The 25191-nt window shown below is 51.6% G+C and overlaps 11 protein-coding genes across 11 annotated transcripts; 7 read left to right on the top strand and 4 right to left on the bottom strand.

Moving 5' to 3' along the window:
* Nucleotides 1-489: 489 nt before the first annotated feature.
* J7T55_009728 (uncharacterized protein) lies at nt 490-1684 on the top strand (the record flags this gene model as incomplete). Its single annotated transcript, XM_053143672.1, has 2 exons — nt 490-1601; nt 1669-1684. 2 exons carry the CDS (start codon nt 490-492, stop codon nt 1682-1684), a joined length of 1128 nt encoding a protein of 375 aa, XP_052993247.1.
* Nucleotides 1685-1689: 5 nt separating this feature from the next.
* J7T55_009727 (uncharacterized protein) lies at nt 1690-2299 on the bottom strand (the record flags this gene model as incomplete). Its single annotated transcript, XM_053143671.1, has 2 exons — nt 1690-1904; nt 1957-2299. The coding sequence occupies 2 exons, from the start codon at nt 2297-2299 to the stop codon at nt 1690-1692; spliced, it is 558 nt and encodes a 185-aa protein (XP_052993246.1).
* A 780-nt stretch (nt 2300-3079) lies between these two features.
* On the top strand, nt 3080-4102 carry J7T55_009726 (uncharacterized protein; the record flags this gene model as incomplete). Its single annotated transcript, XM_053143670.1, has 1 exon — nt 3080-4102. The coding sequence occupies one exon, from the start codon at nt 3080-3082 to the stop codon at nt 4100-4102; it is 1023 nt and encodes a 340-aa protein (XP_052993245.1).
* Nucleotides 4103-7159: 3057 nt separating this feature from the next.
* J7T55_009725 (cellulosebeta-cellobiosidase) lies at nt 7160-8949 on the top strand (the record flags this gene model as incomplete). The annotated part of the gene is made up of 7 exons (XM_053143669.1): nt 7160-7198; nt 7290-7467; nt 7527-7834; nt 7891-8037; nt 8096-8641; nt 8708-8835; nt 8892-8949. The coding sequence occupies 7 exons, from the start codon at nt 7160-7162 to the stop codon at nt 8947-8949; spliced, it is 1404 nt and encodes a 467-aa protein (XP_052993244.1).
* Nucleotides 8950-9419: 470 nt separating this feature from the next.
* J7T55_009724 (btb poz domain protein) lies at nt 9420-10667 on the bottom strand (the record flags this gene model as incomplete). The annotated part of the gene is made up of 3 exons (XM_053143668.1): nt 9420-10279; nt 10332-10419; nt 10494-10667. 3 exons carry the CDS (start codon nt 10665-10667, stop codon nt 9420-9422), a joined length of 1122 nt encoding a protein of 373 aa, XP_052993243.1.
* Nucleotides 10668-11360: 693 nt separating this feature from the next.
* J7T55_009723 (uncharacterized protein) lies at nt 11361-12404 on the bottom strand (the record flags this gene model as incomplete). Its single annotated transcript, XM_053143667.1, has 3 exons — nt 11361-12031; nt 12086-12167; nt 12225-12404. The coding sequence occupies 3 exons, from the start codon at nt 12402-12404 to the stop codon at nt 11361-11363; spliced, it is 933 nt and encodes a 310-aa protein (XP_052993242.1).
* A 1798-nt stretch (nt 12405-14202) lies between these two features.
* J7T55_009722 (uncharacterized protein) lies at nt 14203-15832 on the top strand (the record flags this gene model as incomplete). Its single annotated transcript, XM_053143666.1, has 2 exons — nt 14203-15030; nt 15089-15832. The coding sequence occupies 2 exons, from the start codon at nt 14203-14205 to the stop codon at nt 15830-15832; spliced, it is 1572 nt and encodes a 523-aa protein (XP_052993241.1).
* A 1194-nt stretch (nt 15833-17026) lies between these two features.
* Nucleotides 17027-18736, top strand: J7T55_009721 (uncharacterized protein; the record flags this gene model as incomplete). Its single annotated transcript, XM_053143664.1, has 3 exons — nt 17027-17258; nt 17401-17567; nt 17621-18736. The coding sequence occupies 3 exons, from the start codon at nt 17027-17029 to the stop codon at nt 18734-18736; spliced, it is 1515 nt and encodes a 504-aa protein (XP_052993240.1).
* A 903-nt stretch (nt 18737-19639) lies between these two features.
* Nucleotides 19640-20693, top strand: J7T55_009720 (uncharacterized protein; the record flags this gene model as incomplete). Its single annotated transcript, XM_053143663.1, has 3 exons — nt 19640-19947; nt 20018-20474; nt 20532-20693. The coding sequence occupies 3 exons, from the start codon at nt 19640-19642 to the stop codon at nt 20691-20693; spliced, it is 927 nt and encodes a 308-aa protein (XP_052993239.1).
* A 427-nt stretch (nt 20694-21120) lies between these two features.
* Nucleotides 21121-22135, bottom strand: J7T55_009719 (uncharacterized protein; the record flags this gene model as incomplete). The annotated part of the gene is made up of 3 exons (XM_053143662.1): nt 21121-21737; nt 21794-21875; nt 21947-22135. The coding sequence occupies 3 exons, from the start codon at nt 22133-22135 to the stop codon at nt 21121-21123; spliced, it is 888 nt and encodes a 295-aa protein (XP_052993238.1).
* Nucleotides 22136-23610: 1475 nt separating this feature from the next.
* On the top strand, nt 23611-24807 carry J7T55_009718 (dopadioxygenase; the record flags this gene model as incomplete). The annotated part of the gene is made up of 5 exons (XM_053143661.1): nt 23611-23926; nt 23977-24123; nt 24219-24293; nt 24396-24462; nt 24549-24807. The coding sequence occupies 5 exons, from the start codon at nt 23611-23613 to the stop codon at nt 24805-24807; spliced, it is 864 nt and encodes a 287-aa protein (XP_052993237.1).
* Nucleotides 24808-25191: the final 384 nt, after the last annotated feature.

Raw genomic sequence — 25191 nt, 5'->3', positions numbered from 1 at the left:
GCTTCCTCTTGTGCGATGTGGTGAACCTGACAGAAGTGATTCGACTTCGGATGGTAGCCAGACTGATTAGTGACTGACTTATTATGCGTGCACCCGTATGGACTGGACTCTTCACTATCTGCCTAGGCGTAGTAGAATTGAAGAAAATCCGCAAAATTTGGAGTTGGCAGTCTGATTGGTCACTGGAAGACTGATTTCAGATGAAATTGTGTCCATTAATAGACACTAACAGAAACATACAACAATTGCTTGAAAATAAGTGAATGCCACACTAAACAAATCCATTGAAATTCGTCCTGTCTCGAGGCATTTAAACCCGAATTCACTTTCAGTCAGCCCTGACCACACCTTGAAGTAAATCGATCGCAGGGAAATCGTGCACCAATTAATGTTTTACTCTGCATTCCCATCTCTCTCTCTCTTTCTCTCTCTTTGTCTTACTCTCTCATCAGCAGATCCTTCGAAGCTACACACCCCTGGAGCATCACAATGGAGACTTCATGCAATAATAACAACGCGCCTTCATGTCCAACAGCCTCGCTGCCATCAACTAAACCTCCCGCTGACAAGAGCGAATCTTCTTCAATCAATTACTCCCCATTGCGAGCCATCAGGTATCATGAGAACCTGGAGGACTACCGCCCGGGAGGGTTCCATCCTGTCCTCATCGAGGATTCCCTTGGCGAATCAGATCGTTTCAAGGTCCTAAGAAAGCTCGGGTACGGCTCGTTCGGGACAGTATGGATGTGTTGGGACACCAAAATGGAAAGGCTCCGAGCTGTCAAAGTGATGCGTGCAGAGACAATTAAGGAGGACTACGAGAAAGAGATCAAGCTCCTCCACTTCCTCTCGGATGGCGGTGATCAAGTCAGCGTGGAGGACGCGTACGAGAACCACCTTGCAGTCCCCCTAGAGCACTTCTGGCAAGAAGGACCCAATGGGCGACATCTATGTATAGTAATGCCTGTACTGGGGCCGAACGTACAAATTGCCAAGTTTCTAGGGAACGTTGACCTCCTAAAAGATATATGTTCCCAAGTCGCCAGTGGCTTGGCCTTCCTTCACAGCAAGGGTCTGGCCCACGGCGACCTCCACCCTGGCAATATTTTGCTCCAGACAAATATCAATGACCTGAAACTGGAGGACGCCAAGCCTTTATTTAAGCAATTCAGCTATGAATGCCTATACGCCGAAGGACAAGAGGGCCCTGGACCATACGCGCCGAAACACATCTACGAGCCTATGAAATGGACCAAGGTCGACTGGAAATACTTGAAAAAAGACATCGCAATTATCGACTTCGGCGCATTGTTCAAGACCTCGAATCCTCCGAATTACCAAATCATAGACGAGTCTCTTATGGCACCTGAACAGTTCTTCGGCTCCAATCCAAGCCAATCTTCGGATCTATGGGCTCTCGGCTGCTCCCTGACGCACATCCTCGGACCCAGGAACCCATTCAAGGAAAGCAAGACGGATGTACGATGGAGCCCGCTGCGCAGATGGGAAGACGCTCTGGGACCGTTGCCACAGCCATACCGTGCTCAGTGGATAGGGTACAGGCGTGGCGAGATGAAGAGAAAATACGAGGAGCTGCATGAGTCAGAGCCTTTGGGTTGGAGACCAGGAGAGCTGCAAAAAGTGAAAAAGCGTAGACTTGACGTCAAGGGGACAGAAGACGTGATTTTCTTATTTCTTGCTAAACCTACCCTCGTGCGGGCTCTCCCAGCCAGCGAGGGTCGTGACGAGACGGAATCCGGCCAGGATAGCAAGGCGGACACTAAACAGCACGAATACTGGACCCTGCCTGGCGAAGAACTCGAACCCGCCGTCAGCCTCATCAGATCCGTCATCAAATACAAGCCCGAAGACCGCACACCCGCGAAAGACCTCCTCGCCCACCCCTGGCTCGCCAAACGCCTCCCATCCGAGATCACAGCCCCGAGAGAACCAGACCAGCAGCCACAGCAGCAGGGACGCCCTGGATGAACAGGATCTTCTTGTTGGCCGTCAGAGCGCCGTAGACACCCGCGACGCCGACGCAGCCGAGGAAGAACAGCCGGATTTGCGTCGCGAACTCGGACACCGGGTGGGCCAGCCCCCAGGCCAGACCGGCGGCGAGGAAGCCGTTGTAGAGGCCCTGGTTGGAGGCGAGGACCTTAGTCTGCGCGGCGTACTGGGGCGTCAGCCGGAACGCGCGCATGCCGGGCTTCTTGTCCCAGAGGAACATTTGCAGCACGAGGATGTAGCCGTGCAGGCCGGCCACGGCGGCTGTGGCCGTTGCTCCGATGACGCCCATGATTGGAGGATTGAGGGGAGGGAGAGCGGATAAAGTGAGGGCTGTTGAGGTGGTAAAGGCACGGCAGAGGGTGTGGTTCGGGGAAGCGGATGTTCAACAATGGCGGATGTGAAGATCTTTGTTCCTGACGATTGGGTTGGTGGAAGTGAGGAGAGCTACGGGCTGCGGCAGGGCTTTGTGCAACGTTGGGCGCGAAGGATGCGACGAGACTGGTTAAGCGCGGCAGGGTTTTCCGGACATTGTGGCCTTTTTGGTCTCGCGCTCGACTTCATAGCGCAAGCAATCGAGTACACGTCTAAAACGGGATAAAATGAAAGTCTGATGGGCACTCGACTGACTCGTACCTCAATTCCCACATGCCATGCATCCGTACTATGCCTAGGTTGTGCAGCTGGATACACTTGGCAAATCTTGTGCAAACCTCCATACTGACTCCATGCATTGTTCTGAACTTCCAGAAAGCCGACTGTGAAGATTGGTCTTTGTCTTTCTTACCCGTGAAGAGCTTGGCTCGTGTCTTTTTTTGACATTGCTCTTGTTCGCGTGAGCGGCTCGATGTGCGTTGAATCGCTCGCACACAACGTAAAAGAGACTGCCTTTGAACCAACGCAAAAGGAAAGCATTGTCTGATAAATAGTATTGTTCCAAGAGTGGAATCATGCCAGACTATAAGTCTCGTGTCTAATTACCATAGCTGCACAATATCCTTGTATATTGTACTATCACTCACCTCTCTTTTGACGGTAGTCTCGAGAAAATAACCCACTCATTGACCACGTCATGTCACAGCCTCAAGAGTCTCAAGAGCATCGAATGCAAGCGAGATCGCTCGATAGGTTCTCATGGTTTCAGCTCTTGCCTTCCGAACTGCAGCTGATGGTCTTCGAGGAGGTTGTTCTTGCCACTCTGAAGCCTCGTGTTGTACTTCTGGATGTCGAGGCGCGCTCAAGCTTTCATCCTGACTTCCACTTGATCTGCTGGCAGATCACAGCTGAGAACCGTCAGCAACTTCACGAGGAGAACCCTTCCGTAGTGGCCCACAAGATCATGGGAATAAGTAGCGCCGGTAGGTACATTGGGACTCGTTTCCTCGATACCCTGAACGTGATCGACCCACCACTCTATTGCAACGCGCTGTTTGGACTTGGTGTCTCTCTTGCCTGGGATCTATTTTGGCTTCCAGACAATCTCGAGCAGTTCATGGCAACTCGTCAGTATCCCGCACTCCTGCGTGGGCCTACAGATGAGGACGAAATTAATTTCATTATGATGAGCCTTCATGTCTTCGAAGAGGCCGTCCGCTGGGCGGGAAGGCGGTGGGAGCAACACGAAGAATTGAACGAGAACGAGAACACTCAGAGACGACAATTTTTGCTTAATGAAGTCTTCGAATGTTTTCCTTCGTCATGGGAACTCGTCATAATGGTCAATGTGCCTAGAGGCCACATATCCTGGGACGAGGTCCAATTGACTGGGATCAATGACCCTGAAATCTTAACCATGGGTGACAAGGAGGATGGCCCAGACAGATGCCACTCTGTATTTCAGACCTATGAGATGCTGCACGATGGCCTCATGGAGGTTTACGCGAGCCAGCTGAATGAGGGCAACGAGGACATCCTTTTTCGGGATGGGCTCGAGAGAGCGTGGCCCCAGCTATCCTTTGCCTTTCGGAAGCCCTCGTATTGTCGAGACCCGGGGCCGATGACGACGGGGCCAGTGGGATCTGGTTCTCGGAAAAGATCTCGTGATGTTGATGACATCGAGGTGGAGGAGCGGGCCGCTAAGCGACGGGAAAAGTAAGTCTTGAGCGAATTTTCTGCATTGAAGCCGCCAGCAGGTCTTGGGCTGGTCCATGCGTAGTCTGTCTCTTTTCAGTTTCCTTATACTGATGTCTCCCCCTCGTCCCGTTTGTCTCTCACGGAGTTTCGGCCCCCACCCCTACATTTCTGAAGGAATTTCAATTTCTCACATATTTTCGTCACCGAGTATATAAGTTTCCCCTGGTTCGCTACCGGAAGTAGTGCAACGATCGAACGTTATTATTGTTTCACTTTAAACATAAATCATCAAAGGTTTTTTTTTTCCTTCGAGAGGACTAGCACTCAAGTGCATGAGCAGCCATGGTCGTGAGTGAACATCCAATGCACGTGATCAGTGAGGGGCATATATGAACCAGGTAATGGTAATGACCCCACCCACACTCCCTTATAGAATGATTACTGTAAGGCAGTCATCGACTTGGCGCAATTCGTTTCCACGTGCAGAGCCAGATCTCATTTAATACCTTGCTGATCTCGTTGATCTGAGCGAGTTAGTTCAATGTTTGCACTGGCTCGAGCTTGAACTCAACAGCAAGTACACGAGTATTGTCTGCCTTTCAAGCAGCGCATTAGGCAGGCCAAACTGAACATGAAATACATGCTGAGCTTACCGTCCCACAGGTGACCTAATTTTGAGCTGTGATTAATGCCTCGTTTGGCTGTGTGTGTGGCTGGCCATGCGTTTTGTCCCAGGTAACGTTGGGTAAGCGGGGTCACCTCGAAGTCAACCGGAAATCTCTCCCCCGTCCTCAGGCAATTTATCTTGCTTCGATGTCTGCTCAGCAGGGGTTCTCAGCACCGACCACGCCCAATTCGATCTTGTTCATGCTCTGTCTCCTAATCTGTGCTTCCGCCCTCCCGTTTCGATAGCAAGTTTCATGTTTCGTTTGTATTGCCTGTCACTGCGAGCTTCGTCCTGTGCCGTCCTAACCACGCCTTTCATTAGCACACCCTTACGTGGCCGGCTTGATGGGGTGCGCGTCCATATTACAGCAAGCAGCAAGCTTATATACAGGTGCATATGCTACCAGGGATTGCCAAGGAGGTACAACATGATCAGACGAGCTGCACCACTTGCATCGATGTACCCAGAATGTGATAATTCGGCTCGAACTCCTCCGACAACTCCTGACGTGGACTTGTACTTACCGCTTATTCTCCACTCAGCTGTCAGCTCAACACGTTATCGTGACAGACATGATGCTTAATACCATCCAAAGGTGCCCTGATCTCGAGTTCGACAGAATTTGGTCGTGCTCAATAGCCTAAACACAGCAGTGCCGTGCGCTGTTGACAGTCAGAGCTAGGCCGAGGCCGAGGCCGACAACCGTCTGTGGGGCCTCGTTAAAGCAAGCTTCAGAGCAAGAAACAAACAGGGGAAGCTTTGGATCAAGGTTTCAGTCGGCAGAATTATGGCGCGAGGTAGCACCTGGACAGTGTGATTTCCCCACATCTTTCTAGAACGCTTCTTACCTTACCTGGAAGACAGGAGGATAACACTCCGCGCCTAAAGCCCAACGGCGTGACGCCTCCCCCTTCAGCGCCGGCAAATGACACCTGACAGGACGGCAACGATCGCCCTGTAGTCTGCACCGACAGCTTCTATGTCCAATGGGAGACAGCACTTGCTCAGCAACCACAACACGCCCAGCGATGCACCCCAGACGCCACGTTAGGTGCTCTGCCGGCGACAAGAAGTCCGGGGAGGTCCAGACACCGTCAAGTCGAAGATCCCTGTTCAATCCAACCTTAATTCAACCTACGGTCACCACCGTCTCCCAAATACGAATCTATAGTTGACACAAGCATTCAAATACATATATGTCTCGGTAGCCACCACTCCCAACCTGGTACCAGCGGCCGGTCCAGGAACCATGAGATGATTCGCTCCTGACTGCTTTCCCCGAGATTAACCGCATGTCTCACAAACGCGTTAACCTCGACAATGGTACATGTACATGCATGACATCCCTGGTGCTCCGTCATGTGGCTGGATGGAGACCAGTAGGACGTCTCGCCGAAGCACGATGGGCTGACTCGATCCTGACTGTCGGAAATCTCATTTCTCCGTCTCAACACCGCCACATATGACTCTTTCCACTGCTCACGAGGCAGACATGCTATCATTGTTGTCTGTGAGTCCCGAAAAGGTCAACAGCGTTAACACCCCCCATCTTGGCAAGCGCCAGCGATGTCTGGGCAACGTCCTCGAAAGATGACTTGAGGTAATGGCACGAGGCCCGGAGCCACCACGGCCCGGAGGTCGCCTCATCTCTTGGAGCAGCCCCATCGAGCTGCTCACGACGGAGTAGCGCTTGGTGTCAAAATTTTGATGCCTTTCCAGGGCCTGGTTTCCGGGTGTGACAGGTTACTGCGCAGGTTCTTGATCCCAGCTCCTACCAACTGAGCAAGAAGTGATGGACGGGGGTGTCTGGCCCCCCGATTCGTGTACGTGATATGCAGTCCAGTGAATCTGAGCCCCTTGTTGGGAGACGGCGTCGATGATCCTGCCATCACAGTTATGATCATCTGGCCGAATAGCTACACAAACCTCCACGCGTCTCTTGTAATTGCCCAATGGTATTGCAGCTTCACATATTACTTACCGCACCTCTACCCTTTCTTTGGTCCCCCATATTACTGCCACCAAGCTCAAGCTTTGATGTCACTGTGGATCTGAAACTATACCCGAATCTGAGGTCCTCGCTCCGTTCCGGATGCCACGGCTGATTCACACTCGTCCTGTTCCTTTTTGACCTCCTCTCTTGTCCCCTATGCTCACCTAGCCAGCCGCACCTACCTCTTCACGCTGGTCTCTGGGGCGAGGCAGCCCGTTCGCCCACCCTGCTAGCCCCCCTGCAATTATATTGCCGTACGGGATCTTCCCATTACCCACCCACATGGTGACAACAGAGTCTGCTCGATGTCGGAAGCCGGCCCATCGTTCCTTCTTGGAACGTGTTGAACAAATGAAGGTTCCATGTGCCATGTCTCCGACTTCGCCGAATTTCCTGTTTGGGAGATCTCCCTGATCAACATGAGCGCAACCAACCCGTCCAGCCGGACCATGAAGCTTGTACGTGACAATATATAAGTTCAACGGCTCGGCTATTGCTTGGTGAGCTTGTTCAGTCTTCATCCTTACCCAGCATCTCGAGCAACTATAGGCTATACGCACCGTCATCAGGATGATCAGCAAAATCGCACTCGCGAGCAGTCTGCTCACTGCTAGTGTCAACGCCCAGGGCGTCGGCACGCAGAAGACTGAGACTCACCCCGCGATGACCTGGCAGTCTTGCACTTCCCCGTCAAGCTGCACTACCAACAGTGGCGAGGTTGTCATCGGTATGTTTTGAAATATGGGTCAATTGTGCGACCTGGAGCCAATGCTCACAAGATTCCAGATTCCAACTGGCGATGGGTCCACGACAAGAACGGCTACACCAACTGCTACACGGGCAACACGTGGAACGCGACGATATGCCCCGACAACAAGAGCTGTGCCGCAAACTGTGTGCTCGATGGAGCTGACTACTCGGGCACCTACGGCGCCACCACGAGCGGAAATGCTCTGTCGCTCAAGTTTGTGACCCAGAGCTCGGGCAAGAACATTGGCAGCAGACTGTACCTCATGGAGTCCTCCACCAAGTACAAGATTTTCAACCTGCTCAACAACGAGTTCTCCTTCGACGTCGATCTGTCGAAGCTGCCCGTAAGTATCCAATGGCACGGATTCTCATTTGGATGTGAGCTGATCAGACTGGATAGTGCGGCCTCAACGGTGCGCTGTACTTCGTGTCTATGGACGCCGATGGCGGTATGGCCAAGTACTCCACCAACACAGCCGGCGCCAAGTATGGTACTGGATATTGCGACAGCCAATGCCCACGTGACCTGAAGTTCATCAACGGAGCGGTACGTACGAAAGCAATATCCCAATAGCCCCTTCCCTACTGACAATACCGGCTCGCAGGGTAACGCTGAGGGATGGAAGCCCTCTACGAACGACGCCAACGCCGGAGTCGGTAACGTTGGATCTTGCTGCGCCGAGATGGACGTGTGGGAGGCCAACTCGATCAGCACGGCCTTCACGCCTCACCCGTGCACCAACTCCGCACAGCACAGCTGTGCCGCCGATGCATGCGGCGGGACGTACTCGTCGACGCGGTACGCGGGCGACTGCGACCCCGACGGGTGCGACTGGAACGCCTACCGCATGGGCAACAAGGACTTTTACGGCCCCAGCAAGACGGTCGACACGACCAAGAAGTTCACCGTCGTGACGCAGTTCAGCTCCACCGCCATCAAGCAGTACTACATCCAGAACGGCGTCAAGATCCAGCAGCCCAACTCCACCGTCGCCGGCCTCACTGCCTACAACTCCATCTCCACCGCCATGTGCACGGCCCAGAAGACCGCGTTCGGCGACCAGGACGTCTTCAGCCAGAAGGGCGGCCTGTCCGGCATGAACAGTGCCCTCAGCAAGGGCATGGTTCTTGTCATGTCCCTGTGGGATGACGTGAGTTTTCTTCCTCTTCTATTGAAAGTAGTGGCGTTGAATGGGAACTGACATCGTGTGAAATAGCACTACGCCAACATGCTCTGGCTCGACTCCTCCTACCCCGTCAGTGCTGACACGAGCAAGCCCGGTGTTGCCCGTGGCACATGCGCCACCAGCAGCGGTGTCCCCTCTGACGTTGAGTCTGCGAACGCGTAAGTCATAACTACCCACTCGTGATGTGTCGCGCAAAACCACTGACAGAATGCAGCGACTCCACTGTCATTTACTCCAACATCAAGTTCGGCCCCATCGGCTCCACTTACTAGATGGCTGTGTCTTCATCAGACTTGGAGGAGAGAGAGTACGAACGGTGAACCGTACACTTCTGACGTTCGTTTGCACGGGGGTTGCAAAAGGCACGGGTTGATTTTGCTTCTCACTACTGTACATATTGGCTTTAGAAGCCTCCTTTCGTAAATCTGCATATGCTCTGCACGCATGTCCTGTCCGTGACGATGATCTGCCTTTTGTGCATATCTTATGATGCCACCGCGCCAGCTTTATTGCCTCTCCTTACCCACAAAACCCATAATGTCGCGGTGCCAGGAGGGCGTTCAATCCTTGCTGCGACGAGATGCTGAAACTGCGAGAAGGTCGTCGAAAAGAGTAGGTCCGGCGTCGTCTCCTTACTGTTATTCAACCGGTACGACAACGCCGTCCTCGACTTAGATCCATAGGTAAGTGGTCTATAATTCGACGTTCTGACACATCTCTTCCGCGTGTGAGGGCCAAGCTATCACGGACTTTGCAGCCCGGAAGCTAGTGTAAGTTTGACCTGCATCAAACTGGTGAGACCATTGCGATCGCCTGTCACTTGTTCGATTCCAGGATTGGCTCGGTCATAGCGTTCGACGTAAATTCTCGCACCTTCACTGTTGTCGAAGCGAACATGCAACACTTCGATCTGTCCAGGGCTTCTCTTCATGCAAACCCATACAGTGTCGGACTCCGGATTGCTTGTCATCTGGATGACACTAGAGACATCAGGCGTGATCCACCTAATGCTGTCGATCGTCCTCTCTGTCTTAGGGTCGATCGGTGTGAAAATGGAGTGAGCATTCCCTATAACAGGATACAGAAGACACGGCATCGTGGCCACTGCACCTGGGCCCAGATCCGAGCCGTTCGCTTCATAAAGGAACTTCGTATCGCAGACAGCCTTCAAGACGGGTAGGCCTAGGTGGTAAATGGGTTTTCGCATGTTCGAAGCGATATCATCGGTGATATAGCTCATTGTCAGATCCTGTGCCATCTCCGGAATCTCGTCCAACAGATTGACAGCATCCTTGAATCGGAAGATCCTGTGCTTATTCTTGCATACGAATCTACGCAATGTCTCCGAGATTTCATCGTTGCACGGGTCCTGGTATGCCTCCTTGACCACTCCAAGAATCTCGGCGAGCGACTCCGGGGGCTTTTCGCCACATTTGCGAACCATGGGGTCGAGGAATGCAAGAGTATTGTTGATGTGCGCCTTGATCTCTATCATTGCCTTCTTTTGCAATTCATGGAGCTGGAAGAAATCGCCAAGTCGGGAAAGTTGAATGCAGAGTGCTGGTATGTCTTTTCCGTCCCTCAGCTTCGCGATGTTGATGTCTGCTAGCGCAATCAGAGGAATGTTCTCCAACAAAAGATTCACGATCTCGACTATTACCCTTGGCGTAGATGAACCGAAGTAGGATGTCGATAAGTTCAGGGTTCTGCTCTTCCAATGTGATCTTCCCGGACAACGCCTCCTGCAGCATTTGTATCAGCTTTCTGCGGCCAGGAGATCGTTCAAGGCAGTTAAAAAAGGATGAAAACCACTCACCGACATCTTTCCATAGAAAGCAATCTGAAACCACTTGCATCGGGAACCCAAAATGAGCTTATGGACTTTCCAAGTTCGGTCGCCGCACACGATAGTTGCATCGGCGAAGTTACCGCTCTCAAGAAGGTGAATGTCATCGTTGGCAAAGCCACTGTCGCTCTCGAGGGTAGACATCTTGGGTTAATGCGATGTCAATCGTGAATCGGAATCGTCACAGGTTGGCTTTTTGAATCTCGCTGCTGATAAAGTGTCGGCTTTCCTGTCAGTTGGAAAGGTCGAAAGTGATGGTGGAGGTTGGAAAGCCGCTGGGGCGAACGGGCGAGGCTGCCGTAAAGTACGGCAAGATGGCTGGTCCGCGCACTGAGGGAGCAGACCCGTTTGAAAGCCACTCGGGTGTAAGGCGCAGCTTTTAGAGGCCTCAGATATTCGTAAGTGTTTTGGCTCATGCGCAAATGCGTGGGGAAATCTCTTTCAAGAGAGACGTTTGTGGGACACTGCCTCGTATGATTGTGATCTGTACCTATATAGGATACCCTCTGATGGCATGACCTTCCATTGTTCTGCAAAAACCTCCTCTGAACTAACGTGCCCTAGGATGAAGCTCCTTGAATGACGTTCTCTGAAATAACCATTCTCCATGGAGGCTATCTGAATACTACAAAGCTTCAATCGACCGGTGATGTCACATTTGTACTCACACACACACACACACACACACACACACACACACACACACACACACACACACAGTCTCTCTTTCTCTCTCTCTCTCTCTCTCCTCACCTTCAAGGAAATTTATTTGCATTTGCCTTTTAGTCATTCAGTCTTGAACAAGACATCCTGTTCCATCGGTGGAATTTCTCATCATTACCAGCTCCATGCTTCCAGACTGATCTTCTCCCCCTCTTTCCATCCACCACCGCTTCGCCATGGCCATCGGCGCTCTTCATTGATTTTGTGTACACACTTCCTGCACCAGACAAATTTTCCGATAGGTGTGCTGTCGAGTGGGAAGGGGTTGTAGAATATCTCATACTGGTCTGCCAGCGACTCGCCTCTGATGCAATCTGGGCCTGGGCAAGAGACCGAGCCGTGAAAGAAAGGCCTTGCAATTCCCGTGAGCTGCTCGATATCTATGTCTCTGGGGATCCAGACAGGCCTATCGTCGCGAAAATCCCAAGCAAGTAGCTTCAGAAGCTCCTTGTTTACGCCGTGACAATGCTTCAGGAAGTCCAACGTCTTAGGAAGTTTGAGTAATTGGAATCTTGTTACCAACAGAAAGGTGGCAAAGATGCAGTAAAGCGGCTTTGTACTTTCGTCAACAGAAACCTCGCGAAAGGCTTCGAAAAGAAACGTCATCCACTTAGGCCGGATGCAAGCATTACCCTGGACGTTAGAGGCCAACAAGGCCAACGCGTCGAAATGCTGTCCGAGTGTCGCGATCGCCACGGCCTTAAGGCTTTCCAGATTGAGGTAATCGGCGAATCTCCAGCAGCGGACGCAGAAAGCAGGAGTTTTCAGATCTTTCACGTCGACCTCTTTTATCACTGTCAGCCAAACAAGAATTCCAAAGGGATTATGTGTGAATGTACCTTGACGGTAGAGATGTCGGAGCATGACTTCGACTGACTCGGGGTCCGCTTCAGGAAAGTTGACCTCCCCAGAGATGGCCTCCTACGATGATGAGTGTCAATTTGATCCCAGTCACCGTGCTGCTTGGGAGATACGCACAGCAAATGAGCCGTAGAAAGCGACCTGGAAGAACTTGAGCCTTGATGCCAACAGTGCGCGATGGACCTTCCAAGTGCGATCCTGACACTTCACGATGCCATCGGCAAAATTTCCTGTCTGCAGCAGCTGGATGTCGCTCTCTTGAAAGGCATAGCTGCTAGTGAGGTTGAGAGAATCCATGTCCAAAGCGAAAGGTTTGCACATGGGAGTTGTATGTCGAGACCTCAGGAGTAAACACGTCGGTTGCGTACAAATTGGTTTTGTTGGGTGGTGGGAGAATTGAGTCTCCATTGGGAATGTTTGTTGCGAGGCTACCAAGCAGGAGGACCAACTGGCAGGTGAAGCGCAGAAACCCCACATAAACTTGACAACAGTACTGTAGAAGCTTTCACAGCGGTCTAGTATGGCTTGCAGCGGGACCGAACACCCTTCTCCTAACATGACTTCCTGTGGGCTTGCCATCCTGTAAGTTAATCCTTGACAAGATAATCCCCTGTGGAACAGGCTCGTATACTCAATCTGACGGAAAACGATTGTAGTCATATCCCCTTCGAGCCCGCCTGTCCCGAAACCGATGGACACCTTGATAGTCTTCATGTTGAGACCAGCCCATCCAGCCTTCACACAGAACGACCTTGAAGGAAATCCCCGCTAGCCCTGCCGCTGAAGGGCTGTAATTGATGACGTTCCTGCGGGCGAGCTGCATGAAATATCTCATGATTAGCACGGGTTACGCCGATGAAGTGCGCTGATAATGTTTACTACAATAAGAAGACCACGAGATCAAATATGACGTCTCCAAAGCTCCGAAGTCCCATGTCAAACATGTTCAGTTGGTCCACATATTTTCATGTGGCCTTGTTACATCATATCCAGCTGTTACAGTTTGAAAAGACCACAGGGAATGACTCCGAAGAAGGTTTGCCCATGAAGGGCTTTCACACTGGGATGCTGTGCTGGAGACAATTTCAGTCATCTGTAGATCGCACCTTGCCCTCGGTCTTCCATTAGCATGATAATTGCATGATGTTTGCAATCAGTCGCCTTCTCAAATCCAACCAATATCCTCGGCCTTCCTCAGTGTAGGTGACATTTCAAGTAAATGACCCATTGACTGCATGATTTCTCTGGAGCGGTCTCTGATTTTCTTATCTTACAAGAGATTACTAACACGTTTACACTGTAAAGTGTCCCCCATGTGTGACCCCAAATTTAGCGCTAAATGACTATCTCTCTTTATGTCAAACACTGTTCGATCTTGATCCGTGATAGGCGATTCTGCATTGCAACGCTCGTGTTGATCAGGAGATGCATGTGAAGCCTAGTCCCTGCAGTGCTGATCGAAATGCATGCAGATGCCTTGACAGCATACTTCAAACTGCCGAGACTCCCAACTATTTAAGCAGATCATCGCCAGCTAACTCGGGCAGGAGGTGGAGCTGGGTGAGGCTCTAGTCCGGGCCGCTGGACGAAGGGACTGATTCAGTCCAGCAGCTTGAAGCTTAATTTGACTTCGCAAGAGGAGTCTGCAGTCATGATGCAGAGCTGCGAACATGGACTCCCACGTTTGGGAACGGTTCCGAAAACCTTATCTGTGAGGCTTTTGTTGGCCCGATCCTTTTCAGCCAACGTGATTGGAACTCACCTGAGCTTTGTCCAAACGCATAACTGTGCAAGGTGAATAGTGAAGGACGACGCTTGTGAGGAGCATCATTGAATCAGGAACTCACAGAACCACATGTTTCAGACCGGCTACACTACACACGGTCTGAGCCCTTCTAGCCATCTCCGAGGAAAAAGCAACTCCAATCCTTCATTCCAGTCAAAGCCAAGTGCCAACATACTTGAACTGCTTTAGAGTGCAGCGATACCAAGACCACCAATCTGGCGAGTCAGACGAAAGCTTGTTTACAATCGCATCGTACAGAAGACCGATTCTCCGCTTGCATACACCCGCAACTACCGCTATAACATCATTATGCCTCGAGTCACCGATCTTTCTAAACGACAGCCTCACCTGCTGAAATGGTCTAGCCTAGCTAGCAAGCCGAAAATGAACCCGACGGCCGGCGATCGTGGATCATTGACGCCGCTCCCTGAGTACCACCGTCGAGGCCTCACGGTGCTGACAGTGTTCTCCGTGCTCTCTTTCTGCTCGACGACATGCCTCTGGCTTTTCATCACGTACAAGCTGGTTTCCTTTCGGTGGCACAAGTTTCGACAGCGAGGGCGAAAGAAGAAACTGAACCAGGAGCAGGCGAGGTCTCCGGACTTCAGCCTTGGGCTGGACCAGCGGCATGAGCACTTCGAAGGCCGTACGATCCTCGACCAGCTGCAGGAGCTTGACAGATTACGCTCCGAGTCCCAGCAGCCGCAGACTTCGACGGTAGATGAGGAGCAGGCGGGCGATGGCTCGGGCGATGATATTCCTGTTAACTGTAACCCTTTCCCGATCCTAGTATACCACCTCCTTCTAGCAGACATGCAGGAAGCGATGGCATACGCCCTGAGCATCCATTGGCTGTCTGAAGATGGCATCTTCGCCCCTTCGACTGTGTGCTGGACCCAGGGTTGGTTCGGTTCTGTCAGTAACCTCGGCGCCAGCCTCTTTCTCTCAGCCATCTCCGTCACCACGTTTTCGACAATAGTGCTTGGACACAAACCATCGAGAAGAGTACTCTACATAGTCGTGACATGCATCTGGCTCTTCACCTATGGCATCAATACAGCTGGAGTGCTTTGTGCCATGCGTAGTAAGCCGGTGGTCAGCATGGGGGAGCAATATTTCATGCGAGCCAATGTTTGGGTGGGTTCAACACATCTGGCGAGGCTGAAGGTCTTATAAAGCTGACCATGACTCGCAGTGCTGGATCAGCTCCGAATACAACCCCTGGAGGCTTTGGTCCCACTACTTCTGGGTTATCATTTCCATTACCCTCACCTTCGGCCTATACGCCATCGTCTTCTTCACACTTTGGCGCCAAAAGCGAAGCTGCCGGCACATGCCACAGCGCCGCCTCCACACCCCAGAATCCGCCAGGCGGGAGAGCGAGGCCCCGCAGCAGTCTGGCTACCACCCGGCCTTCCTGGTGTATCCCTTCATCTACCTGGTCTGCATCGCCCCGCTGGTGATCGGGCGCGTGTCCATCATCATGGGCTACGACCTGGGCATCTCCTTCTTCGCCTTCGCGGGGTCCATTCTGGCAGCCAACGGCCTGTTCAATTCCATTCTATGGACGACAACCATCATCTTCAGCGCGCCAGAGGACATGGAGGCCACGGGGCTGGACCGATTTAGCTTCATGCGTACGCCGGCACGCAATTACGGCCACACAGTCGTCATCAGCGGGCCTGTGAGCCAAGGCTACGCGGGAACGTACCGCAGCGGCAGGGATACTCAAGAAAAAGAGAGGAAGGAATGGTGGTGGTGGAGGCTTGGAGGCCAGCGCCCGTGGGGCAGGTCCTATGTCAGCACGCATGACAGTTTCAACCCCGACTTGATACGGGTTTACTCTAACCCAACGCCGGTTGTGGAGGGGCCCTACATTCACATGAATGTTGTCACTCATGTGGTCATTGAGGATGCCAATAAGACGAGTAGCAATTAGGATGCAAACCACCTCGGTTGCGGGGAGCAATTTGCTAATCCCTCGGAGAAGCTGGATTCATGGTGGTTCTGCATTCAAGTATCCATCGAATAGGACACATCCAGTTAGATGCCCCTAAGAGCAGATTCCTCAGTAACACCACTTTGATTCCAATCACGTGCTCCTTAGTCAAGGGCATGCAGGCTTGCCCTTCTCTATGTGGACCCAGAGACACTAAGAAGTAAGAGCGGCCCGATCAATGCTATTGAGATTAGGAAAATCGTGGATGTCGACAACGTGAGGGCCCACTGCACTGTAAAAGATCAGCACATAAGTGCCAAGGAATCGGGTCAGGAGAACAAGGATGGTTAGCCTGGCTCGCCTGGTACGCGTCGATGGTGTAGTGAGACTGTTGTACGCTGCCTCAAGTACGGTATAGAAGGAGTCGAGCTGGCAATTTTTTTTTAAAAAAAAAAACTGTCTTGAAAGCAAAGAGATATATTTTTCGAAGCTCGAATTCATTGTTCCAATACAACCCGAACAGGGCATCAAGCCACTCGACTAGACCGATCCAAGCATGACTCGTCATTCACTGTCATTCTATAATGGCCAATGACGACTTTTCCTGCGTCCAGCAGCAATCCACTCCCGTCTTCACAAGTACAGCCGGGCCGACTACTCTAGAACTTGAGACCCACCTGCACCCCGCAAAACTCCACGAGCTGTCGATGCGGAGATGTCCTCTGGGGAAAATTGCGGGGATCCTCGTCATGGGACTGGCGAGATTTTACGTATATGTTCTGTCCGCCCTTTTCTAAATATTTCGATTTCGTGTTTGGCACGTTGATACGGAAGACAAGTCAGGAGAGCCCTCCTAAAATCTCCTGTCTTGTAGACAAAATTGATGATACTTGGCTTGAAGTGTAGAACGGAGTGAACGATGGTGGAACTGGGATGGCAAGACACCACTTCCAGAGAAAACGGGTGAACCGATCTTATCTGCCTTGTAAGAGCCGGCCGGTGGGGTTGGCCCGCACTTAGTCTCGTTATTCCTTGCAGTCGCCCGTCGGATCGGGTACGGGTTGACGAGTGACGAGTGTCGTGTCCACGTCGTTCCGAATGGAAGTACATAAAGGCGAGCTGACCCGAGGCCGTGGTTCTTGAATTACATGGGTATGGTCCCTCGGTCAGCGTCGCGCAGAATCTTCAACCATCATGGGCTTGTCAAGGTCTATACTGGGCGTTGTAGCCCTAGCTCTTGGATTCTCCGAGGGGGTTTTATGCCTAGCGCCGAGAAATAATTCGTCTCCTGACCTCAGCAGACTTCCGACGTTTGCATCAAAACCGAGGGTCTTTATCCTGTCAGATATTTTGGCCGAGGTTGACGACACTGAGTCCTTCGTCCGGTATCTTCTGTATTCAAATGAATTCGAGACCCGCGGATTATGTAAGTAATTTGAGCAGCAACTTCTACTCCCAGCGATTCTGAAGCATAATGCTTTCCTCTCATAGGAGGCTTGGTAGAACAAACATGTTACAGAATTACTTGGAAGTCTTGTCTCTTCTAGCAGTTACTAACAGCCATGAAGGTGCGTCTACGTCGGTGTGGTTGCAAAATATCACGCACCCAGAAGCGATAAAGCAGATCGTCGAGGCGTACGGAGAGGTCGTGGATAACCTGAACAGTCATGTCAGCCCCGAGGCCCAGTATCAGAATGCGAGCACCATGCTGAGCCTGGTCACATCTGGTCCCGCAGTATGTCCTCCTTCTCGGCCGTATGAGGGGAAATCACTAACACTCTCTTCCAGGTCTTCGGAAAGGAGGCACTATCCATCGCACCGAGCGAAGGTGCCTTGCTCCTGGTCCAGCGCTTGGAAGAGTCAGAGGAGCCGTTGTGGATTCCTACATGGGGAGGCATCAACACACTCGCTCAAGCATTGCAGTACATCCAGGACAACTACTCTGCAGACGATGCTGCGGCATTACGCTCGCGCCTGAGAGTGTACGCGATTTCCGACCAGGACGACAGCGGGCCTTGGATTCGCGCCAACTTCCCCGACGTATTCTACATCGTGTCAGTTCACGCATGGAACTCATACTACGCGTCGACATGGTTGGGAATATCCGCCAATTTGGCTGGAACCAACGTGACTAAGGTGTCTAAGCCTTGGCTGGCAGAGAATATCAAGATTGGTGGAGCTCTTTCGGAGCAGTATCCTCTACCCCTGTACACCATGGAGGGAGATTCACCCAGCTTCCTGTACCTGATCCAAAACGGCCTCGGACACCCCGAGTTCCCGAACTGGGGCAGCTGGGGAGGAAGATACGGTTATGTCGTCCCAGGATCCAAGCAGTACTCGGACACCGTCGACCAGGCCGTAGGTGTCGACGGAGTGTCCTACGTGAACAACAAAGCCAGCGTCTACCGCTGGAGGGATCACTTCCAAAATGACTTTGCAGCCCGCATGCAGTGGACTGTGACTTCAGACTTCTGGAACGCGAGCCATCCGCCTGTGCCCGTCGTGAACGGCACTCAGGGCCCAGACCTCCTCAACATCACAGTGGCTGCTGGGCAAACAGTTGTCCTTGATGCCAGCGAATCTTATGATCCGGATCATCCTGATACCGTTGAGAACCTGCAGTTTGAGTGGTACCACTATGCTGAGCCCACAGAGTACGTGACCAGCCCGAACGGTCTGACTCATCTGAATCTCACTGCCCTGTCGCCACCCGAGGGCACCAATGGCACACTTTCATACAACGATGCTGGGTTCGAGGGCGTGGTTATCGGCAAGACTGTGGGAGTCGAGGTACCAGGTGACACGACTGGGCTGGGGTACCACATCATTTTGCAGGTGACAAGCCTTACTGCACCGCTGCCACTCAGGAGATACCTGCGTGTTATTCTCAATGTGGAGGCATGATCAGGCGGTAAGGCTGTCAGGACGGGAAGGTTATGGAGGCAGGCAGACGCTGGACAGTGCTGACCTCGGCAGACTTAATCATACACTTGGGACCCAGTATCTAAGCTCTCCCATATTCAAATAATATTTATAATAGCCGAATTGTTTAAAATGAAGGAAAAGAATCATTTGTGAATACGAGAACGAATTCCCTTGCCTTTGTCGCCCATAATGGGAAAACCGATTCATTCCGGGTGAATACTGAGAAGCTGTCAACTGGTCATCATGGTTCAAGACACCCCTATTCACCATGCTATGTCTCCTCCATGACCGTCTCCTTATTCATAATCTTAAAAGCCCGACAGAGGATGTCTAAGCTTGTGGAGCTCGCTTACATCTCTCTGAAGGGGTCGCTATCGTATAATCATGCCCCGAACAAATTGAGAAGCTTGGCCGTGATCCTTTTTTACGAGCATTGGATCCCGCCAAGTGCTCAATGACCTCAGCGAGTTTCAGTTCAACGATTTTCTTCAGTATGCGAGCTCTTGCGGATACTGCGATCTGTGGCGCCGGCACTGACAGCCGTATGGGGTGCGGGTGTGGGCTTCTAGTCAATCAATCCCCTGCAGTGGTGCGTTCCGCCAAGCTCGCCACGCCGAAACGGAATCCAACTGTGCCAAACGAAACACCAAGGCGACCCATGCCGGGCCCCTTACATAGATTGCCTCCGACTTGGCTCTCGCGCGTTTCTCCTTCAATGAGAGATGTCCACACCGTCACCCAAGATGCGGCGCTTGATGCTGTGATGCTTTGCATATAAAATGCGATTGCCGACTGGCAAGAAACAATTGGCACCATGAACAACAGCGAACCCATCATTCCTTTCCACTTTTCGTTTCACTCGTTCATATTAAAACATTCATTATGCATTTCAGCAAGCCACTCCTTATTCTAGCCGGCCTAGAGAGCTTCTGCGCTGCGGGAATCTTCTCTGCCGATGCAGACCGTGACTTCTCGGTCTGGGGCCGATCCTCACCTTCCAGCGCCAGCCATAAGCTCGGTAGGAGGGTTGTTCGCCGACGTCTGAGCAGCAGGCAGTCTGGATGGAATCCACCGACGGATCTGGCCACTCCGCTGAAAGAAGTGTGGGACCACACCTTGGAGACCTACAACAACGGTGATCCCTTTGGCTTCAAGAACTATGGATGGGACCAACTGAAAGCGACCAATGGGTATGTTTCGCCTTCTGTGTATCTTGAAAAATTAATGTAAAGTGTGTACTGACTTGCTTTGCAATTATAGCGCTCTGAACTACTGTGTCCGATGGGAGTCAGACACATCCGTAACACAGTCCCAGCGCGATCAGATCGCCACGGCAGTCAATGAGCAGTACCAGAAATGGTTTGAGAAGGTGTACGGCTACGACAACTTCCCTTACTCCAACATCAGCGTCAACGTGGTTGGCTGGGCCGTCAAAGACACCAGTCTGCTGGAGGGATCCACCGAGGGCCTGGACGTCTACACAGACGTCGACTCTGAGGGAATCCCGCAGTGCGCCGAGTCGTGCGGCCGCTACTTTAACCAAGGAGGCGACTACAGCGGCTGCTCCGGTGGTGCTGACAGGCACTACGACCAGTCACTTTGGTTGACGGACGGCATGGGGGGCGGTGCTGGCGGTGATTGGGGTCAGCGGATTGGGTCGGAATACCTTCTGCAGGCACTTGGCTCTGAGAACATTCACATCCTTCTTCATGAGATGGTAAGGCAAAACAAATTCCCTTGTCAGGACTCTGAAAGCTAACCATGAGCACGACAGGGGCACACATTCGGTCTAGACGACTTTTATGACTGGACACCAACTGGTGTGGAGTCGTTCATCATGCTTGCGGGCGCGGCGCAGGAGGTGACTGAATTTGATGGGTGGATGCTTCGCAACTGGTGGTATGAGCTGTCGCGGAACAGGGGCTGGCAGTCTTAAAACGCCAACAGCGTCCTGCTTGGCGGAGATATCGTCGAACGAGCCTAGAGCGGCACGCAGCACTTTACAAATATTTTCATTGCACTGTATATATTCACATGGAGAGATTCAGCAAATCCTGCAACAACCACAGAATCCATTTCGTGACTATGAAGAGCGAATAAAAATCTGATTTGCTCTCCATACCTGAGACTACTGTTGTTCACCCAACACAACTTCCTCGACCATTCCAGCGCCGAGCACGAGTAGACACAGTCCAGCATCCTGAATTTAGAGCTTTACAGTCTCGTCCACTCCAAACCCGTCAATCCTTGGAATTCTCACATCTCGAACTCGAGTAGATAGAGTTTTGCGCAGAGACATCGTTGCAAACACCACATTGTCCGTGCTACTGCCAACGAGGTGCACACAACGCGTTCCTTTCGAGTCAGTATCTGGCCTGTCGCCAGGGGATCATGTTCAGATCGCTGCACTTGCGGCACCACTCTCGTCGGACCCTGTTCTCTTCACCCAAAGTGAAAGGATCGAACACCTGTCCCGCTGCCTCAGTGAGGCGAGAAGATACAATCGGCACCTTACAACGCGCGCACTCCCAATGCCAGCCGGCTAGGGATTTCTCTGGTCTCTTCGGCGCCCAGATGGGATTGTCGAGCCACTGTTTGGTGGCGCAGTTGTGAAGCATATCTTTGATGAACCCGGGTGTGTCGTAAATGAGGAACGAGATGTCGCACTCGCCGTTGCCGAGTAATTGCCATCGTCCTGCCCAGACAAACTCCATAAAGATCTTTTTGAGGACTTTGATCTCCGCCTTGTACGTTTCTCTGATGGCAGTAGCCAAGTCCGCAGCCCAACGCCTTGTGCCGGTGCTGTCAGTGCCACTATTGCGCGTGCAGAGCTGCTTCAGCCTCTGGTCGCAGTATCCACCTATTCGGCGCCGGATTATGGGCAACAGCGGGTGCAAGAGGAGGAAGTGTGCGGCTCTGTACATGTCGACGCAGCTTTTGAAGACTTGCTCGTTACTCGTTTCTTTTACAATATCCACCGCTGAGGCTTGAAATGCTGTTAGCGCTATTTCGTGGTGTGGTCGTCAATGTACTTACCACCTCCGTAGATGTACCTCAGCATAACCTCAATAGCTTCAGGCTCCTCTTCGTAGATTTTCACTTTTCCAGTAGCTGCCTCCTACTCGAATAAGAAGGAGTATGAGTTCATGTCCTCTGCGTCAAATTCTATCGAAATCTCATCGTACGTACCGCAAAATGTCCAGTCAAGGCCTTCTCGAACCACAAACTTCTTGAACACACCACAGCTTTGTGGACTTTGAAAGTCCTGCCGCGGCAGATGATCTCTATGTCGGCAAAGTTGCCAGTTTCCAAGAGCTTCAAGTCGCTGGCCCTCAAGCTGGCGTCCTCACGGCTTTGGCTCGCCATGCTTGCTGCCATGGTGCTTCGATGCACACCTCGGTTTTGGTTGTAATGATAACAAAGGTGTGTAGATACGTTCTCTTCTCGATGATGGGTGGGAGTGAGAATGAAGACTGAAGTTGAAGTTTTGCTACTGGCGAAAAGAAAGGTTGGAAGGTGTTGGGTCAGAGCTTCAGCTGTTGAGAGCTTGGGCCCACTTTTGTGTCTTGCAAATGGGAGACCACCGAGTTGCAAAGCCTTACTCGGACTGTTTGAGGTATTCGAATATTCAAACGGCTGTGATTTGATTTTCCGCTTACAATCCTAAACAAGAACCTGGTACCAAACAAGTCAGGCTCGACGAGGAGAATCCAATTTGTGTCTACCTTGTAATGAAATCCATATGCGGTGCCGGTGATTATCCCCATATGTGCTCAATGACCTACTTTTCGCTGATACATGATACGAGGTCTGGATCTCAATCTTCGGTTCCATATGAACATTTCATGAATACTACGTCCGTTTCTAGCAGACCGCGAAGTCTCTGCTGCTTCCTCCTTTGCATGTTTCCGTTGAGAAGGCTTTCAGAGAGTGCTATGACGAGGGTCTAAAGCAGATCTGCTCAAAAACCCCCACCCAGACGTGAAAGCAGGACGGCGGCCACAATGAAAAGCTGAGCCCACTGGCCCTGGACTGAACTGTCCCTGTTTTGAATAGTCTCAAAAGAAAGATCTAAAAGTTGAAGCTAGTGCTGCTTAAGTTCATCCCGGTTAGAAAGTGAAATTCCGAGCGGTGGCATGGTGTCGATTATTATCGACTAGCTATGGAATAACCATCTATAGTATAAAAGGCCTTAGGATAACCAGCCGTAGGATAACCAGCCGTAAGATAACCAGATGTCGGATAACTAGATATAGGATAACTGGATGTAGGATAACTGGATGTAGGATAACTGGATGTAGGATAACTGGATGTAGGATAACTGGATGTAGGATAAACTCTTTTGAGATCATTTCGTTTGAGAATAACCTCACTTATGCTAACCTTCTGTGTGATATTTTCCTCTGGGATTAATGAACACGAATGCTCGCTCTTACGAGGGCTTACTGCACGCCGCAAATTGGTATGCCCATGAAAACTTACAGAGATCGTTTAACTGATCAGTCTTTCGATGTGATCCTGGCTGAGCACTGCTTGAAAGATTTTGAACAGGACGAGAGGCGTAAATGTGCTTAGCGCACGCCAAAGTAAGATTGGTGGTCAGGAGGTTTCAATTACATGGCCAAATGCGCTCAGGGCCGTTTCCATACCAAATATTTCAATACTAATGTTGACCAAGCACACTAGCATGACACTGCTGTTTGTGTTTATTTCAATCTACCTTTCAATCTTCACTTGGGCTCAGAAATCGCTAAGCCTGTCTCCAGCCTAGTATCTACCAGACTTCAAAGTAGTGGCTCTCGTTAACAGATGCGTCGTCATGTGCGACACCTTGAGTTCGGTCTCTTCATAACATGTCTACAATTCCTTCCTCGAATTTCTCTACTGGTTCCTTCCTCTTCTCGCCCAACTCCATGCTTGAGGGTTGCAGTTGCAGGTGTGACGTTGACAGAATCGAGCCCGCGGAGCTTCCGGCCGAGTCGGCTTTGCCGAGCTCCATGGTCGCGCACGCAAAACCCCACAAATGGCGTGCTCAAACTCCGTCTCTAACTGGACAGCGGTATCTACGACCTCCTAGATCATACTCCGACAGCCGTAACTTTCGACCTCACTCCAATCACTCTATCCACACTTCATTCATGACGATAAGATTACTAGCTCTGCCTGACAGTCCGCCCCTTCAAGCTCGCTGACAATGACCATGGTTACCCGCCCAGCAGTGCCGCCTCCCCAGACCGACCTCAAAACCGTCGTTGAGAGCCGAAACCGAGAGTGGCACTTCCACATATACTTCCTCATCCAGTCGCAGGCTGAGACTGCCGCGGCTCTTGCCCTTCGAGATGCTGTCCTGAAGCTACGTCGCGATGGTGAGTGATAGACGAGGGAGTCATCCTACGGTCATTGGCATGGGGTCGACACTGGAGCAACTGAGCCTCGCTTGCTGACACATATCCCATTGTAGGGGCCTTCGTTGCCGTTCCGCTGTTCAGAGTCAACCACTACCCCATGGGACCTCATCCGGCTGGATCGTACGAGAGTCAGTACAGATGCCCTCATCTTTGGAGAGAGGAATCGATTTGTGTCGCACAAAGCTAGTTCACCTCCGACACTGGAAGCTAATTTGAGTGTTTCTGGACAGTCTGGGTGCCCGACTCTTCATTTTCCGATGTCTTCTTCTACCTTTCCGCAAACCGCGGCAACCTGAGGTCAGTGTCTAAAAGCAGGCTCCAGATTCCCTGCATCCCTCGTTCAATCACCAACTGCCCAACGACGACTCTAACGTTTTGGCCAGTATCCTCGTGCACCCCCTGACATCAGATCAGCGTGGAGACCATGAGACTCGGAATGCCTGGATGGGTACGCCTTGGCCCATATTTCTTGATGGCCTGCCGACCGAGGGAGAAATCCCGCTGCAGTACCCGGAGCTCGGCCTTGGCTGGTCCACATCGCCGAAACAGGAGATCTCGCTCGAGGAGAGGCGGAAGAAAGGTGCAGAGGTTGAGGCTTTGCTGGCGAATGACCCGGAAGCGGCTCCGGCTCCCAAGGAATGACGAGAGGCTCGGTAGGCAAATCTAAGATGGTTAGGTTGAAGACTGTTGTTCCAAATTGCGGCATCAATGGTTGGCCACAGTTGGGAATGAGGAACACACTTGGCTTCGGTATGCTTAGGCAGAAAAGAATACAGCTCTTAAACTTATCAGATTAAGTATTTCCATTACTTAAGAGAGTTGTGAAAGAACAGATTGCCATCATCCACGTTGTGTAAAGCCTGCTACAAGACCAGCAAGCACATGGCCATTATTCCAGTCATCTCCTCCCTTTCCGGCGTCCAATTGCTGGTATCTAGGTACTAGGCGCAGGTCGGCCGCCAGGTGCACTTCGCGTTCTTCCATTATTTTCCCCGTCAATCATGTGAGCCAGCAGTCTAATCATCA

This window comes from Diaporthe amygdali (assembly GCF_026229845.1).
Source record: "Diaporthe amygdali strain CAA958 chromosome Unknown NODE_15_length_991109_cov_64_707514, whole genome shotgun sequence".
Lineage (NCBI taxonomy): Eukaryota > Fungi > Ascomycota > Sordariomycetes > Diaporthales > Diaporthaceae > Diaporthe > Diaporthe amygdali.
This window is presented reverse-complemented; position numbering and strand designations above follow the sequence as displayed.